The sequence below is a fragment of the Epinephelus fuscoguttatus genome, linkage group LG7 (genome assembly GCF_011397635.1).
Source record: "Epinephelus fuscoguttatus linkage group LG7, E.fuscoguttatus.final_Chr_v1".
Lineage (NCBI taxonomy): Eukaryota > Metazoa > Chordata > Actinopteri > Perciformes > Serranidae > Epinephelus > Epinephelus fuscoguttatus.
The window spans coordinates 35,540,179-35,557,697 of record NC_064758.1 but is presented as its reverse complement, the minus strand read 5'-3'; the positions used below and the strand labels follow the sequence as shown (position 1 = coordinate 35,557,697).

Sequence of the window (17,519 nt, the reverse complement as noted above, 5' to 3'; positions counted from 1 at the left end):
AGGTCGAGTCTCTGAGAAAAACAGAGAGTTTAATAGTGAATGGACAGATTTGTTTGCTTTCACCGCCAACGCTGCAAAGTTAAAGTACCATTCATCTCTGTAACCACTTATCTGTCAAGCACAAATTGGAGAGACTCACAAAGCAGACTCACAGACTCGGATAAAAGTTCAAGGTCTTTAATCAGGCTCAGGTGGTACACAGGTGATCAGTTTCACAGGCAAAGGTATCCAAGTGAACAGGCAAAAAAGTGGTCAAAACCACACTCACAAGGAACACCGAGAAACGCTGAAACTCTCGCTCAAAGGTAACCACGATGGGGTCTACCCCTTGGTCCAACAGCTCATTATTCAGACAAACCACTGGTCCGACATCTCATTGTTCCGACCATATTAAACCCATTGTTCCGAAGTCCCGTTGTTCCGAAATCATCGTGATGCCCTGTGGTTAAGGTCTGGTTAGGTTTAGGCACAAAAACACTTGGTTAGGGTCAGGAAAAGATCATGGTGTGGATTAAAATGAAAAATGCAAACACATAAGCCGTGAGCCTGCTTTGCCTCAAGCCTTTCCCAGCTGACCCAGAGCCGGTCGCGGCGCACCATCAAGGCAGAAATATGCCCGCCAGGAGCCGTTCAGCACCACGGAGAGCTCCCCACACAACCCGGACCCCAGAGTTAATAACAGGAGGTTATGGTGTTTCATTCTCTCCTCTCTATGACACTTGTATCTCGACCAGTAGCCTACTTTTGTTGCGTTTGCTGATCCTCTATGGTACACATATACAGTATAGCCTAGTATAATCACATATCGGAACAACGGGACGTCGGACTAATGGGATGTCGGACCAACGGGCTGTCAGACCAATGACATGGACCCAAGACGATCTGGCAACAAAGGAGGGGAAGACAGGGACCTGAAATGCTGACCCCTGGGCTAGCTAATCCCAGCTCTGCACTGACCCATATGGTGGTTACCGCCGATAACAGCGTCCCAACCCACAGTGTGATTGTAGAAGTTAGCACTTTGGCCGTTATTAGCACTGTTCTTGATTGATAACACTAGCTACCAGCATTTTTTTAAACGCCACGATGTTTAGAACCGTGTGCAGACAATCCTGGCTCAGACTGTGACTCACAGATATGCTCTATATCAGTGGTTTCCAATTGATTCAGCCATGGGGCCCAGATTTCTCCTTAGTTCTGGTAGGTGGGTTTTGTTACCTTAGGATGGAGCCAGGCAAGCTGTTTCTTCTGTTTTCTTATGTTAAGCTAAGCTAACATGCTGCTCATAGAGGCTTCATACTTATCATACAGACAGACATGAGAGTGGGACTGATCCCCTCATCTAACTCTTATCAAGAACGTGAACAAGTGTATTTTTCAGAATGTCACAATATTCCTTTAAGAAGTTAGGACGTCATATACTGTACATTTATATGTAGTCATGCCCTTTTTTAAGTTTATCTGGAGCAAAGTGACCTTTTTGTTTGAAATATCATATCACCAGTGTCTCACTCTGTGCTCCTCTATCTGCTCTGACCTGTCAGGACATTGGGACTTGTTTATGTTCTGTCTGGGAAGCGAACACATCCTGCCCTGATTAGCTTTTAGTGTAGTGCTTATGCATAGCCGGTTAGCCGCAGCATCCCTGTGATGTATTACCCGCCTCTCCTCTTCCTCTGTCTTGTATTGGCTGCCCTCTGTTCCAGTTTGATGCAGTTCAATTTGCTTTATGGCCCGAGCGAACACACATTTATGTTTTCACGGTGAGATTAAGGTTGTAGGTGCACCTGTCTCTGCAGCACAGAGTTCCCTCCCTCCCTTCGCTGTGTCCTCACTCTCCGCTTCATTTTCACTCCTGTCATGTCTCAGAAACGAGTCCCCTCTGTCCCTCCATATCTGCCTTTAGCCTCTATCGTTTCCTCTTCCTCTCATCAGTCTTTCTCTCCATCGCTCTTATCTCCCTCACAGGCTCCCCGCCCACTCTCTCTCTCTCTCTCTCTCTCTCTCTCACACCCCTTTACTCTGCAGTAAAAGCGTCCAGTCTGGTTTTTCAAAATATTAAAACTCCCCCTCCATCTCTCACTCCTTCCATCCCTCCCTCCCTCCGCCTCCCACCTACCTCTCCATTGCTCTCTGAATGCTCAAGAGAAATGCCACACTGAACATTTTCCCTCGCAGAGGAGCAACAGAGGGGGGACAGCAAACCTGTGTTTTACTCTCCTGTTGACCGTTACATGTGAATCTCAACACCTTCAAGCTGCCTGACAAGGAATTTAGGATTTTTTGTTGTTGTTGTTTTCTGCGCATGCTAATCAGAGAGCCATGCTGGAGAGACTACAGTCTGCTTTGAAAACTGTGAAGGAGTCTAAACGTAATTATTCGCTCCACTTCTTGTTTCAGGTTTACTATAAAAAAGGGGAGGGTGCTGGTTTTGGTGCAGTGTTTCATGTTTAGCTGTGTGTCTGATTCTGTGCTGCACGCTAAAGTTTGCTCAGTCTGATGTTGACTTGTATGAAAGTTAGATCCACATGTCTGATAGTTGATGAGGCTGAAGCTGTAGTAGTATATGTTGTGTTTTTATATACATGGATGATGATTGCAGCGACACCACATGAAAGGGAATTAAACTATGTTTAACCCAGCCAGGCTTAAAGCAGGACACAGCGTGATGTGGTGTATTAGAGCCATTAGTGAGCCACACAGGCAGCAAAATGAATGGATTTAACAGTTAGTATTAGCACTGCTGAGTTCAGCACCTTGCACACACACACACACACACACACACACACACACACACTGCTCATATGAACGATGCTGCGAGAGATCAACAGTGCTCTCCCCACTCTCCGGCATGTACTGGGCATCTGCAGGCTGCTGTGGGGACGTCTGCACCGGCTTGATGCATCTGGGCTGCAGAGGGGGATTTTGCGATGGCGTGGACGAGGGGGGGGGGGTCTCCCACTCCTGAGCGGTGATCAGTGCAGAGCGTCAGAGGCAGGCTGGCTGCTGGGCATACTGCAGTGGGATTACTCTGGACAGGAGAACATGGAGAGCCAGAGGAAAAGACACTATGATATAAAGCAGTCCATTTGGATGCATCTGTGTGTGTGTGTGTGTGTGTGTGTGTGTGTGGCTCAGTACATCTGTCCCAATCCCTCTGCGTGTGAGTCACCATACACGTGTGGTTTTGTACGTGTGTGTGTGAGCATGGCTGTTGCATGTGTATTCATGTGTTTGTTGGATGCTGGACTGATGTATTATGCATGATAAGAAGACTATTTGCAAAGCTGCCTTGGCTTTGATTTGACCTGATTGCCGTTTCTGCCTGGGTCACCCAGATTAGGCCCAGATTGGAGATGTGTCTCTGCTGGACTCTGAATTATAGGCTGTACCTTTTTAGCGGGATCGTCATTCCAATGCGACACATGTCACCTCGCATTCCTGGCGCCAAGGATTGTAATTTTTATTTTATGGCGCCACATAAGGCAATTTAAACACGCTATTTTTATCCTGGAGGGATATAGACTGAGGGGGCGGCTATGTACCTCAGCTGAATGAGTGTCTCAAAATGTTTATGCTGCCTGATGGGTTACATAAGGCCACTGGCAAGACTCAAGAGGGGCCAGCTGTCACCAAAGCACACATACCCTCACAGAGAGGTCAAAGGGAGAGTAACAGGGAGTTTACTGAGACACACAGAGAGGAACGAAAGAGAGACGTCTAAGCAGACAGAGACAGACGGTCCAGATAAAAACTGTAAGAAGCTTTTTAGTTGGCGCGAGAGATTAATGGAAGCAAATTTATTTTTAGGCTGCTCGATATTTTTCTCATCAACCTCAGACGCTGACCAGAGTTAAGCTTAATTGTGAGTGATCTCTTTGTACTGAAGATAAGACAAATTGAGTTCCTGATACATTCAGCTAATTGTCCCTCCTCACATTGTACACTCACTTCAGCTCAGGGGTCAGATCGAACAAAAAAGACACATCATCTGTGACCCCAGCTACACTCTCCTGTGTGTCACAGCTCCCCAGGAGTGAGAGGTGGTGTTTTTGAGCGATGTACGAGCAAAGAGTATGGACGGATTATGAGACAGTGGTCCCCTGGGCACAAACATGCAAAAGGCCACAGCACCTCTCCTACATAGGGCTGAAAACACCTGCAGATTTTGTGGTTATTTTACCCTTTTTTTTGTTGTAGTCATTTTGTGTATTTTTTGGTTCTTTTGCCCCTTTTGTAGTTTGCGTTTCTTTGGGGTAGTTTTGTGGAATTTTAAAAGATAATTTTATGTCTCTTTGAGGTCACCAGGCTCTTTGTCATGGTGGTTGTTTTGCCCCTTTTTGTAGTCATTTTGTTTCTCTTTAAGGTCATTTTGTGTCCTTTTTTAATTGTTTTGCCACTTTTCTGGTTATTTACAATCTATTTTTGGTTGTTTTGCCCCTTTTGTAGTCATTTTGTGTCTTTCTTTGGTTGTTTTGCCCCATTTTGTAGTCATTTTGTGTGTCTTTGTAGTTGTTTGTGGCTCTTTGTGATAATTTTACTTTTTTTTTCATAGATAATTTTGTGTCTCTTTTGTCATTTTATGTCTCTTTGCAGACATTGGGGGGCTTTTTTCCCATTGTTTTGCCCATTTTGTAGTTATTTTGCATCTCTTTTTGGTAGTTTTGCCCCTTTGTAATTCATTTTCACCTCTTTCTTGGTTGTTTGGCCCCTTTTTGTAGTCATTTTGTGTCTTTGTAGTTGTGTGTGGCTTTTGGGAGTAGTTTTATTTTGTTGTTTTTTTCAAGATAATTTGTGTCTTTTTGTCATTTTGTGTCTCCTTAAGGTCATTCTGTGTCTTTCTTTTGTTGTTTTGCCCCTTTTTGTAGTCATTTTGTGTGTCTTTGTAGTTGTTTGTGGCTCGTTGTTTTTTTGGAACAATTTTGTGTCTTTTTTGTCATTTTCTGTCTCTTTGTAGTCATTTTATTTCTTTTTTTCTCTCTCTTGTTTTGCCCCTTTTGTGGTTATTGTCCATCTCTTTTTTGTTGTTTTTCCCATTTTCTATAGTCATTTTGTGTCTTTTTGAGCTCTTTTTTGTTTTTCTTTGGTGTTATCCCCTTTTGTACTTATTTGTCATCTCTTTTCGGTTGTTTTGCCCTTTATGTGGTCATTTTGTGTCTCTTTTGAGGTCATTTCATGGCTTTTCGTAGTTGCTTTTGCCCCTTTTTAGTTATTTTGTGTCTCTTTGCAGTTTCTCTTCGCATCTCTTTGTTGTCTTTTTGTGTCTCCTCCTGATCGCTATGTGTTAATTTGAGTGACATTTTGTTTGTGAAGGCTAGGACGACCCCTGACACTCTGGGCCCCTGGGCCTGTGTCCGGTATCCATCCATGGGTAAAAGGCAACAGTCAAAGTTTCCCACACAGGGGAGAAAGATCAGCAGAAAGAACTAAATATTGCTGCGTGTGTGTTTTTTTATGTGTGTTTTGTATGCTCGAGGCATACTAATGCAGAAAGACTGCAAGTTTGTGGCTCTTTGAGGTGCTAAGTATAAGAATCACTGACGCTATATAAACCAAAGAGCAAATATCTAAAGTCTGTTGCTATGTGCAGCTTGACAGATTCAGGACAAAAAATATTGCTGGAAAGCTTGTGTTCCATCACAGCTTGTTCTTGAGGAGGAAGACAAATCATTGAACAGCAAAAAACAGTTGTTGGCATTCAGCCGATGGAGAGATAGGTTGATAGATGGGGAGATGAAAGAGGAGAGGAGAGTGTTTCAAGGAGACAGCGGGGGAGGTGTAAAAGAAGGCTTCAGTGGGAAGTAATTAGTAGACCCTGCCAAAAACAATCCAAAGCTTAATTACGGCTTGTTTTAGGAATTCTGGCAAACACACAGGTGAAATAAATCTTCCTGTTTTTAAGTGTATCTACGTATGACCTCATTTATTACTCACTGCCTTGAGTTTAAAGAAAAGTTTTAGGGCTGGATGAAGTTTCGTGTTTCATTCAACAAGTAACTCAAAGAAATCATTTAGAATAACTGGTGTTTTCTGTCCTCTCCTCAGCTGCTTCACTTCTCCCTCACCGGTTTGTGACGGTCCGTCGAGGCAGCCCGGCGGCAAAGAGTGGTCAGATCCGGCCTGGAGATCGATTAGAGGCAGTAGAGGGTCGCTCGGTGGTGACTCTGCCTCACCGGGAGCTTGCTCAGATCCTGCGTCGAGCCGGAAATACTCTACGCCTCACCATCGTCCCACGCCCCAGCACCTGTAAGCGTAGATATAAGTATTTAGGAAACACACACAAATATACAGCCTAGTTTTTGACTCATAATCTGTCTTCAACATCATCTATTTCAGATTCTTCAAGCCTTTCAGAAACTACTGAGTATGACCCTGGTCACAGAAGCAGAAAGGGTCAGAGGTCACGTCCGAAGGTGAGTGCAGCACCATGATCTATGAATTGACTTTAGCTGTTGCTCACCTTTTCCACTGCCAGTGTCTGATCCTCTCTAGAGTGATGATAATCAGTCTTCCCTCTCTGCTCTCTCTGCACTCGTCTCCCAGCGTGACTCCAGGTATTACAGCGTAGACCTGGATCGTGGCCCCTCAGGGTTCGGCTTTAGTCTCAGAGGGGGCAGCGAGTACAACATGGGCCTCTACGTCCTGGGACTGATGGAGGGGGGGCCGGCCTCACGGAGCCAAAAAATGCAGGTATGTCTGTTGCTGTGTTCATCTCACAATCTACTCTTCCTACGCTTTTCCTGTAAAGTAATTTGGTAAGTAAAAGTAAAAAACAAAAACATGTGCAAAGTAATTAAAAACCAGCACCTGTTAATAAAACTTTTTTAATGAAGTTGAGCAGGTCGGCTTCATGAATAAACAATGCTAGTCCATACAACTGAGATATGAACCATCTCCTACACTTTCTCCATCTCTTCCTCTCTAGCCCTTTCTTCCCTGTAACATCAAAGATTAATATTACACATGAAAGCTTAACGTAGCTAACATTAGCTAGCTAACTACGTTTTCACCTACTCTGTGTGCAGCTTACTTCAGTGTGCTTGCAGAGGTTAGTAGAGGCGTTTTTACATGCAGAGATCTTGTGTTTTTTGGGAGGTATAGCAAGCACTTCATCATGTAACTATTGCATTTTTAGATTTTGGTGTAAAAATTGCTGCCAGATGTGGCCAGGGATTGTGGCTCGAAGCTGCCTCTAGTTCTAGGTTTTGTCTTCGTCATCATCACATCATGGTCAAAGGACAGTGGTGCTTCTTTTTCCTCCAGGCAGCTTGTAAGCATAAGTGCTCCTCACACGCTCTCCCTCCCTGCTCTCAATCCCCACATATACAGCAGACCAGTTGTAACAAAGGTGTAAATGGGAAAAGCAGTGAAGTAAAAAGTAGATTACTGACTCAGAAATATGCAGGAGTAAAGAGTAAAAGCACAGTTTATAAAAAGAAACAACTACTTTTTTTGTGTATTACTTGTGTATTACTTGTTATGTGTTACTCCTCACCCCTAAATGTATTTATGTCTGTGATGGAAATCTGGAGAGCTGGTTAAACTGTAACTGAAGAAATTAAGGAGACTTAGATGTCTCAAGCAACAGCATTTCATGAAGTTCCATCGAGGAAAATCACGGTCAAGCGCAGTGTAAGACAATGTATGCCAACCTGAGATTCTGAAGATGCACTTCTTGACAGGGAGGATTTAACCATTTCCTACTGTTAGAGAGTCACTACATGTTCCAAATAAGGTGATTCTTTACCAAGCTATATATGTGTGAGGATTACTGGTCCACTCTTCTGGTCTCACCATCAAAGAGGAGAGGGTAGAGGTGGTGGAGTCTCTCAGATACCTAGCCATTAGATTGGACAATAACCTCAGCTTCAGTCAGCATGCCATGGACATTTAATAATGTTGTAAGCAGAGACTTACAGCCATCTGTAAATTAAATCACCTGTCAGTGCAACCCCATCTTCTTCTTCTCCTGTACCATAGCATTATGGAGCCAGTTCATCTGTATGGTGCCATCTGTTTTTTCCCATATGCTCACAGTCACTAATAAGAGTAGCCAGCAAACTTGTAGGTATTTCTATCCCCAACTGATCTGATAGTGTCACCCTATCCCTGATCCACAAAGCAGTCACAGTCACTCAGAACCCAGATCATCCACTCTATCTATCTATCTATCTATCTATCTATCTATCTATCTATCTATCTATCTATCTATCCATTTATAAGTCTGGGGCAGAGAGTGACCTGTCTCACCCCATCCTTGGTTGCTATGGGAACGGAGGCAGCTGTGTTACACTAATAATGACTGGTAGCGCAAGAGATTAACTTTTGCCTCCAAGGAAGCAGCAGAGCATGACCTTCTGCTCTTTTAGGTTTACAGCTTATCTGAACATGACCCGAGGTACAACTGCGTTGTAGCACCTTTATGTTACAGAAGAACGAGCCTAAAAAGGAAAATTCCTTCACAATATCTGTATCGTTCTCTGTATTTGAGTGTGTAATCTATCATCATCTCTCATTTATATTCCTGAATGTTCTGTTATTTTAAAGAGATAACAGGTACAGTATTTTAAATAATGGCATGGATGTTGTGTTTGTGTGTTTGTGGCTGCAGGTCAGCGATCAGCTCGTGGAGATCAACGGGGACAGTACAGCGGGGATGACCCACAGCCAGGCGGTGGAGCAGATCCGCAGAGGAGGCCATCGCATCCACCTAGTCCTCAAGAGAGGGAACGGCTACGTGCCTGACTATGGTGAGACACAGTGGGAGGACAAGGGAATAGTTCAGGGACTGCCATGTAAATATATGAGATTTAAAGTACGAGATATGATAAAACATTGCGTCCTTTTCTTTTGTGATGCATCTGGTGTGTAATCTCCTTCCTCCTTTTCCTGTGGGACTGATTTTAACTAACACACTTTCTACTTTTCTTTTCTTTGTGGTGTTTCCCTTCTTTTTGCTTTTAACATCCCCACATTCCCTCCTCTGGATTGGCCTGTCTTGGTTTTCCCTTTCCTCCAAACACTTCTCTCCTCTCTGCTCTACTCCTTCCTTTTTTTCTCTCTCTCAGTGGAGCTCTCCAGTTTGTCTCTATGTATGACCAACTCCAAGCTAGGAGAGCCTTGCTTCTATGTCATTGGACGGACAGAGAATACGCGGTTGGTAATGGTTCCTGTTAGTTCTCCCATTTTCTGTCTCTCTACATTCCTCTACTCAGTCACCACTGCTGTCTCCACTTGTAGAATAAGATACCTTACAGTCTGTGTGTTGGACCTCCTTGTTAGAAGATAGTCGTGATTATCAACTTAATTATACTTATCAACACACTTTTTCCTTTATCCGTAGTGCTGTCAGTTTAGTTTTGGTGTAATGTGCAGAGTGTTGGAGATATCAGCTGTAGAGATGTCTGCCTGCTCTCTAATATAATGGAACTAGATGTCACTCAGTTTGTGGTGCTCAAAGCGCCAGAAAAATACATTTAAAAAACTCAACATCAATGTCTCTTCCTAGAAATCATAACCTGGTTACTCAAGATAATCCACAGACCTTGTTGTGAGTTTTATGTCGGAACTATTGCTGCCTTCAAATAGAGTTGTGTTCACCGTGTTCATGATAAGAGTCAAGAGTGTGGTGTTCACAACCTCGTTAGTGAAAAATTTCTTAAAGCTCCTTCTTAAAGTTTGCTGACATTTTCAGAAATGGCAGCGGTCATGGAAGTTCATTTTTTGGCGGATGGCAATCTAATAGGTTGTAATTTAAGTCATATGGAGTATTTCTTTATAATTTTTCAGTGTCTGAGAGAAATGTTGATATCCCCAGCAGCCTCATTTCACCTCTGTCACTGTGCCTTTGCATTTCCTGCATTACAGTAGCCTGCTAAATTGTCAGCCTCAGTGGATTCTAGAAGGCAACAGTTGCATGCATGTTGCTGTTGCCTAGCAGCAGTTTTCTCACGACTTAATCACCAGAACGCTCAGCATATAATAATAATGATTATAATAATAAACTTAATTTATATAGCGTTTTTCAAAACAAAGTTACAAAGTGCTTTACATGGTTGATCCTGGATTAAATACAATGCAGGATTCAAGCAAATAAATTGAGTCAATTTTAAGAAGATATTAAGAGCACTAGAAATAAAATAAAGATAAAATACCATCACTGAAGCAGATGAGCAAAGATGGCAACTAATTGCCCTGTAGATTGCACTGAGGTACAGCTAATCTAACAATTAATAATAGTAAAGTAACAGTAATACAATATAAAAGAATGCAATAACTAATGATAGCACAAGATAAAAACAATAAAGATAATCAAATGAGACATATATAAAATAAATAGTGTGCTGAAATTAATAAAAAGGTTTTGTGAAGAGGTAGGTTTTAAGAAGTGATTTAAAAGATGTCACTGATTCAGCCAGCTTCACATCCTCAGGCAGGGAGTTCCAGAGCTGAGGGGCCTTAACAGCAAAAGCCCGACCACCTTTAGTGTTGAACCGGGACTGAGGAACAGCCATATACTAGGGCTGCAACTAATGATTATTTTCATTGTCGACTAATCTGTCGATTATTTCTTCGATTAGTCGACTAATCATTTTATCAAAAGATGTGTTAAAATGTTGAAAAATGTCGGTCTGTCTCTCCCAAACCCCAAAATTATGTCATGTTATGTCCTGTTTCGTACTCACGCCAAAGGGTTTTAGTTCACCGTCATGGGAGAGTGTGTAAAGCTCCCAATATTTGAACCTAACAAGCTGCAATAAGAGTATTCTGGGGAACTTTTATAGTACTTTTCTATGAAAAATGACTCAAACGATTAGTCGACTACTAAAATAATCACCGATTATTTTAATAGTCGATTAGTCATCGATGTTACGCTAATCATTTTATCGAAAGATGTGTTAAAATGTTGAAAAATGTCGGTCTGTCTCTCCCAAACCCCAAAATTATGTCATGTTATGTCCTGTTTCGTACTCACGCCAAAGGGTTTTAGTTCACCGTCATGGGAGAGTGTGTAAAGCTCCCAATATTTGAACGTAAGAAGCTGCAATAAGAGTATTTTGGGGAACTTTTATAGTACTTTTCTATGAAAAATGACTCAAACGATTAGTCGACTACTAAAATAATCACCGATTATTTTAATAGTCGATTAGTCATCGATTAGTCGATTAGTCACATCACACCAAAACAATCTAGACTGATAAACAGCTCTACAGGTAAGAGGAAAAATGTGGATTTTTTTTCGGTTGAGCTGTCCCTTTTAAGTTGTGGTGTTGACATTCACAATATGATACCAGTTTCTTGCCAGATTTAGTTTCCCTCAAACTGTCCTCTGATCAGGCTGTGCCAGCTTTGCAATTTGTAAGCACACTGAAAGACAGTTACAGTATTATGGAGCATGCTAATAATCAGATGTGTGTGGTATTTCTGTTGAAGGGTTTTCTGAAGGTTGCTGCTTTTCTGCAAAAGAAAAGTTGTTACACAAGCTGACCTCATGCATGACCAAAAAACCACAAAACAAAAACACTTCTTGGATTTCAGAGTTCTTTAATAACAGATTACATAATGCTCTCTGCCGGAGAGTTTGCTCTTCCTTTCTTTTACCTGCCTCTTTATTGTTTTCTCCTCCTCTCTCCATGTGATGTGTGTCCAGGCCGTGAGCACAGAATCACCTCCCCCTCCCTCCTGCATCACCCCAAGGAGCAGGGTGTGGCTGCAGTAGACTCCACCGGGCGGAAGGGGCGCAGCTCCAAGCAGAAGAGGAGAAGCAAGTCTGCCGATGGACGTGTGAAAGAGAGAGGGACAGAAAGGAGAAGAAGAAGAGGGGACTCAGAGGGAGGAGGACGCTCTCGTTTACAAAGCCCGATCTCCGAGCGGGGAGAGAGGTCTCGGAAATCTAAGGACAGGAGTAGGAGGAGGAAAAAAGGGTCTCAGAGTTTACCCAGAGATGCCCTCAGGAATTCTGATGATAGTGAGGCAGAAAGAGGGACAGTGAGGGGAAGGAAAAGGGAGAGGAAAAGAGGAAGGAGCAAAAGCAGAGAGAGGAGAAGTAGAAGTGAGGAGAGGGTGAGGAAGGTAGAGGATGAAGAGCCTGAGGAGAAGGAGGAAGAGCAGGAGGTACCTGCTGTTGAGGAAAAGGTTGAAGAAAGGGTTGAGGAGGTTGAGGAGGTGGTGGAGGTGGAGGAGAGAGTCAGTTTAAAGAGAGAAGAGAGTGAAGAGGATGTTGTGTTACCCATTCCAAGTCCGACCCAAAAGCTTCCCAGACCCAAACAGAACTGGGAGGAGGAGAACGATGAAAACTGGGATATGGCAGCAGAGTACAGGGAACTGAGGAAGGAGCAGGAGGAGGAGCAGGAGCAGAATGATGACAGGGCTGAAAACAGGGAGACAGAGCTGACTGAGGATCAGGAAGACGACGATGCACAGAGCGGGCGTGTCGAGGGGCCTTTACCAGGCATTGCTGTGATAGATCCGGTGTCACAGAGAAAGCCCTTCTCCTTCCTCACCTCCACACTGTCCGTAGAGCAGCTGGGGGACGATGAGTCAGAATCTGGAGGCAGCCAATCTGACGGCAGTGTGTCTGCTGCCAGCATCTCGGGCCTTTCTCTGGCCGCAGCGGAAGCTGGCGGGCGCAGGGCTGCTGTGGTACCAGGGCCTTGGCTCACACCCAGCCAGCAGAGGGTGGCTGAGGTCACAGGAGGGAACAGGCACCCCAGCAGGCGGACAGGGAACGGAGACGGAAGAGGAAGTGCTCTCTCTTGACTTTTAAATGTCCAGTGTGTAGGACTGAGGGGGATATGTTGGCAGAAATGGTATTTGATATAACAAGTATGTTTTCTTTAATGTATATTCACCTCAAATTCCGAATTGTGTTTTCATTACCTTAGAATGAGCCATTTATATCTAGATAGGGAGCAGGTCCTTGCCTGCGGAGGTTGCCATGTTGCACATCCATGTTTTTACAGTAGCCTAGAAGGGACAAACCAAACACTGACTCTAGATTGGGACATTTGTGTCAGCCCGTCCATGACGAGCAAGTACGTCGCACTCCAAAGTCGTCGAAATCCGGCGCTTGGACAGTGACTTGCGGTGTCAGAAACCAACAAAAAAAGGCGTCCTTTAATAACGGCATGGTACGAAGCCGGTTGCAGGCGGTGTCAGGGGGAAACCTGGCGGGACAAGGACGAAAGTTAAGGCAGCAAAATGGGTCCAACAAACACCAACTTTCACCCGAAAGAGCGGTGTTCATGTCCCATAAGATCATAAAGCCAAACCTTGTTGTGCGTTAGTTGTTGAAGGACGTAGTGTGTTTATTTTGAAAGAGACTGTATGTAAACGTTAAATTTCCTGTGAAAACATAAGTGTATCTTCAAAGAAAAGAACTTGACCCTGCTTCCCAGAAAGTCAACAACCAATGCACCCAGGGTACCTTGCACGGCATATGTGGACGTGGAAAGTCCATGACCAAATGTCAGTACGTGACAAGGTTGGAGTGAGAATGTGTTGGAGGAGCAGCATCAGAAAAACACTGATTTTTTTAATCGTTAAACTGCTTTATTAGGTGTTCTTACTGGTTTAAATCACCGGATCTGTATGTTTCGGGGAGGAAGAGACCTCTACAGATAATTCAGCATACGATAAAAACCTCCTGAACATCTGGATCAGAAAGGAGGGTGAGCACATATTAGCAGGTGCTAGGCTAACGGCTCTCCTCACACAAGCCAAACGGCATCTGAAAAACACTGATTTGTTCTGTGAAACTTTTGTTCAGAGTGTTACCAGTTTAAATCTCTGGGTTTGTTTGATTTGGAGATATATACACATAAGTTGGATCCCGGTAAAAACCTCCTGAACAAAGAACACTGAAGGAATTCGAACCAGAAGTTTCAGCTGGTTGCAATCTGCCGTCCTCACCACTAGATGCCACTAAATCCCCCTGAATCCTACACACTGCTCCTTTAACAGGAAGTAGAGCACACAGCAGCTGAATGATACAGCATCAGATTCTGTCAGTCTCACACTGTAAGACCTCGACTTGTTTTTCTGCAGCTACCCACACTACCAACATCTTCTCTCAGTCACTTTGATATCTACAGTATGAAGTCATATTCTTTGTGCCTTTTTACAGCTGACCTCTGGCTGATGTTCAATCTTTGATATCACATTTTAACTCGTAACATCACCAACACGGTAAAGTTAGGTCTGGTTTGTTGGTCTTTGGTTTTTTTTTCGATGCACTGTGCCCTCATATTGTTTCACTCCTGTCTTTAGATTTGCAGCATTTGTGATAGATGTTACCACGACAACAAGGTCTTTCAGACACCTTGGTTTTAACCGACTTCCAATCTCTCTCTCACCTCTCTGCGTCTCTGTCTTCACGCTGCTTTAGCAGAGTAATCCTCTCTGATGTACTCCACCCCCCACACGTCCACCCTTACTGTACAAAAACTGCATAGACATTCACTTATACCTCATGAAGATAATAAGCAATAATAATGCAACTATCCAAGACTATCAGCCATCCATCCCCACCGTGCCACGTCGATCTGGTCTGAGAGGAAACAGTGTTTGTACGATATCCTCTTTGTCTCATGTGGACACTTGTAATGTCGTTCCATATAACTGAATATTTGATTGTGATCATGCAAATCCCCCTTTTGACAGCAGGTGTGAAATCTATATTCTGTAAATATTGGTAGAGAGATTAATGACAGAACTTATTGTAAATACTATACTAACTGGAGCCAAGCCCTGATGTGTATTACTGTGCTGTAATACACCAAGATAAAACTATATATATATATATATGAATATATGCAGTATATCTATATATTACATACAACAGCTACCCGTATTGTTTATGATAGTGTGATGAAATTAATTGGTACATAGCTTTCGTGATGGCTCAAAATGTAAACACAGAACTATATTGTACCTGCCCTATTCATAATGAATGTTTTGTAATATGCTGCTTGAGTGTGGATTAGGATACTCAGTGTCGTACCCTACTTCAGAAATCAGCAAAAGATGCCAAAAATATGCATATTCGGTGTGCATATTTCCAGTACTGTTATTATTGTGTATGTGGGGTCAGAACAAAAACACTGTCTAGATTCTAGAGAGTGCTGTGCCCATCGTGCCACGTACAGTTGCCTTGGTAACATAAACCACTTTATCCTAACCACTGATTTTTCTTACTGTGAAAACCCCCTTGCTCTGAGGTCTCTAATGCGAGAGCAGGGCGGGCCGTTTAGTAATTTCAGTCATGCCAAAAGAAGACAAAAAAATAAAGGCCCTTACTGTAAATCCACAGAAACAGTGATAATATAATAATCATAAGCCTCTGCAGAATCTGAGCTCAGCGTCGCGTCTAAGATGGCAAAATAGCACATCATTTTGTTTTGCTCTCTTTTTTAAAGAATTCAGTTTTGAAGACAAAGCCAGGCTGAATGGATACTGTGAGATGTTATTTTTCTATGAAATTATCTTTTTTGAAATACTCAGGTTTTCAGATACTTTGCTCTAGATAAGCCATTAGGAAGAAAAGCTACAATCACACCATTGTCATAACACAGAGTGGACTCATATTATTTAAATGTCACGTTCATGGCAGCATTAAGGAGACGCAGACTGTTACGGATGTTTGTTACCAGCCCATAATTATCTTGATGCTATGAGTGAAGTCCTTCATGTGTACCCCAAACCACAGAGCTGAAGTAAGTTGCTTGTTGTGCCCTGCCCATTTGTTTGCATCACGGCAGCACAGTGACCGAACCAACATCCTGTACCCCACCCCCTCCAACCAGTGACCACACAGAGTAGCTTGGTAGCCGACTTATTTTATAATGTTTGCTAATGTTCTTTTTTTAGACTTTCATTTCCTAAGGGGGATTATATGGCCGAACTGTAAACACATTCTAATAAAACTGCAAATAAACTGCTGAACCAATTTCCTCGGTGGTCTTTCTTTTATTGCTTCACACCAGGAGAGATGCAGCAATGGACAGCAGATGGCAGCAAAGTGATGGGCTTCAGAATATTTAGGAGGGATCTGATTAAGGTATGTGTGTGTCAGGGATTTTAAGCATCCCAAGACTGCATATTGAAAGCCAGGGTGAGATATGTGTGTGAGAGAATAAGACATTTAAGATTGTAAAACTCCATCCTTGGTGTAAAATCTGATCATTCTCCACAGATCAATTATTAAACCTGCTTTTTGAGAGGACATGGATTTTACATTTCCCTTTCAGCACTCAGTCTAATATTAGTGTCCTATACTGTACAGCAGAGCAGCCTCACCTGTGTGGGCTCTTATATGAAACACACACACACACACACACACACACACACACAGAGAGAGAAAGAGGGGGGTGAATTTATAGCCAGTGTCTCAGTTCAGATATGAGCACTTAAGTACCGCCACTAAAAATAACATCGCTGCGAGGCCTGCCTTTCTCCCATGTTGTCCTAAGCCGCATCCTTCTGTTCATGTCAGCTCAGACGTCAAAAAATAAATAAATAAATAAATAAAAATCACCGCAGCAATAACAGCGATTCAGCTGCACTCACATGATGTCGACTCAGATTGAATAAGTAGACCTTTAACTATTCAAACCACTTCAAATCAATGCTGTGAAGATGGATTATAGAGAGATGCTGGACGGAGGAGGATGTGGCACTTTCGCTGTTTTAGACGCTCTGCATTACAGTATTGTTTTCTACATGTGCACTCCGGATTCACAGGCGCTCAACAGGGTCCCTGAAGTGTGCAAAGTTACAAACAAAGACGCACAATGAGACTCTGGTTGTACCTTCAAAATAAAATCCATATCCATCCGTGCACTTAGTTACAATTCTGCAGAGCAAATTTCAACTTGTGACAATTTGGATGAAACCTGCACATTGTTTGTTGCATTCCTAAACTGGCATTTTAACCTAATGATGACTTTATGGGAGCATATTGTCAGTCAGTGGCGGACTCAGGCTGTTGGAGAGGCAGGGGCGAAAATAAAAATCAAAAGGGCACTGTTTTCCAGCATGAAGAAGAACCTACATGGCACTGCATCCTGTTTCTGCCACTTGAAGGGCACCATACACCAGTGTGTTCTCAAATCACACTAGTGTACCGTGATGCAAATCCAAGTGTGCTGTGGGATTTTGTGATAACCACATGTTATTATTCATTCATTTTCCGTAACCGCTTATTCTGTTGGGGGTTGCACGGGGGCTGGAGATAAAGTTGTGATTCAAGATATTGACTACAATAGACTTGACTAAACAATGTTATTTTATACCTTTACAAACATCAAACCATGGACATAAACAATTAAAACATTCATCCATACATACACCAAACATAAACTGACCTCAAATTTGCATCGTCATTCAAAAATGTAGGTCCTCTGAGGTACAAATGAAGGTGTCGTTAACTTTAATGTTATTCTGAACAGTTTTGAGGATTACGCACAAAGTACTTTTCTCATTTTTATTTAAGGTGAAAGTTCAAAGCAAGGCTTTACGTG

The 17,519-nt window shown here is 42.9% G+C and overlaps 1 protein-coding gene across 1 annotated transcript in view; it reads left to right on the top strand.

The window, feature by feature from the left end:
* Window positions 1-11,719, top strand: part of LOC125892109 (membrane-associated guanylate kinase, WW and PDZ domain-containing protein 2) — a 57,271-nt gene extending 45,552 nt beyond the window's left edge. The window contains exons 13-18 of the mRNA XM_049581864.1: window positions 6,046-6,246; window positions 6,337-6,413; window positions 6,544-6,690; window positions 8,612-8,750; window positions 9,069-9,172; window positions 11,651-11,719. Of these exons, the coding sequence (XP_049437821.1) occupies window positions 6,046-6,246; window positions 6,337-6,413; window positions 6,544-6,690; window positions 8,612-8,750; window positions 9,069-9,172; window positions 11,651-11,719 (737 nt within the window). The remainder of the gene's footprint in view (window positions 1-6,045; window positions 6,247-6,336; window positions 6,414-6,543; window positions 6,691-8,611; window positions 8,751-9,068; window positions 9,173-11,650) is intronic.
* Window positions 11,720-17,519: the final 5,800 nt, after the last annotated feature.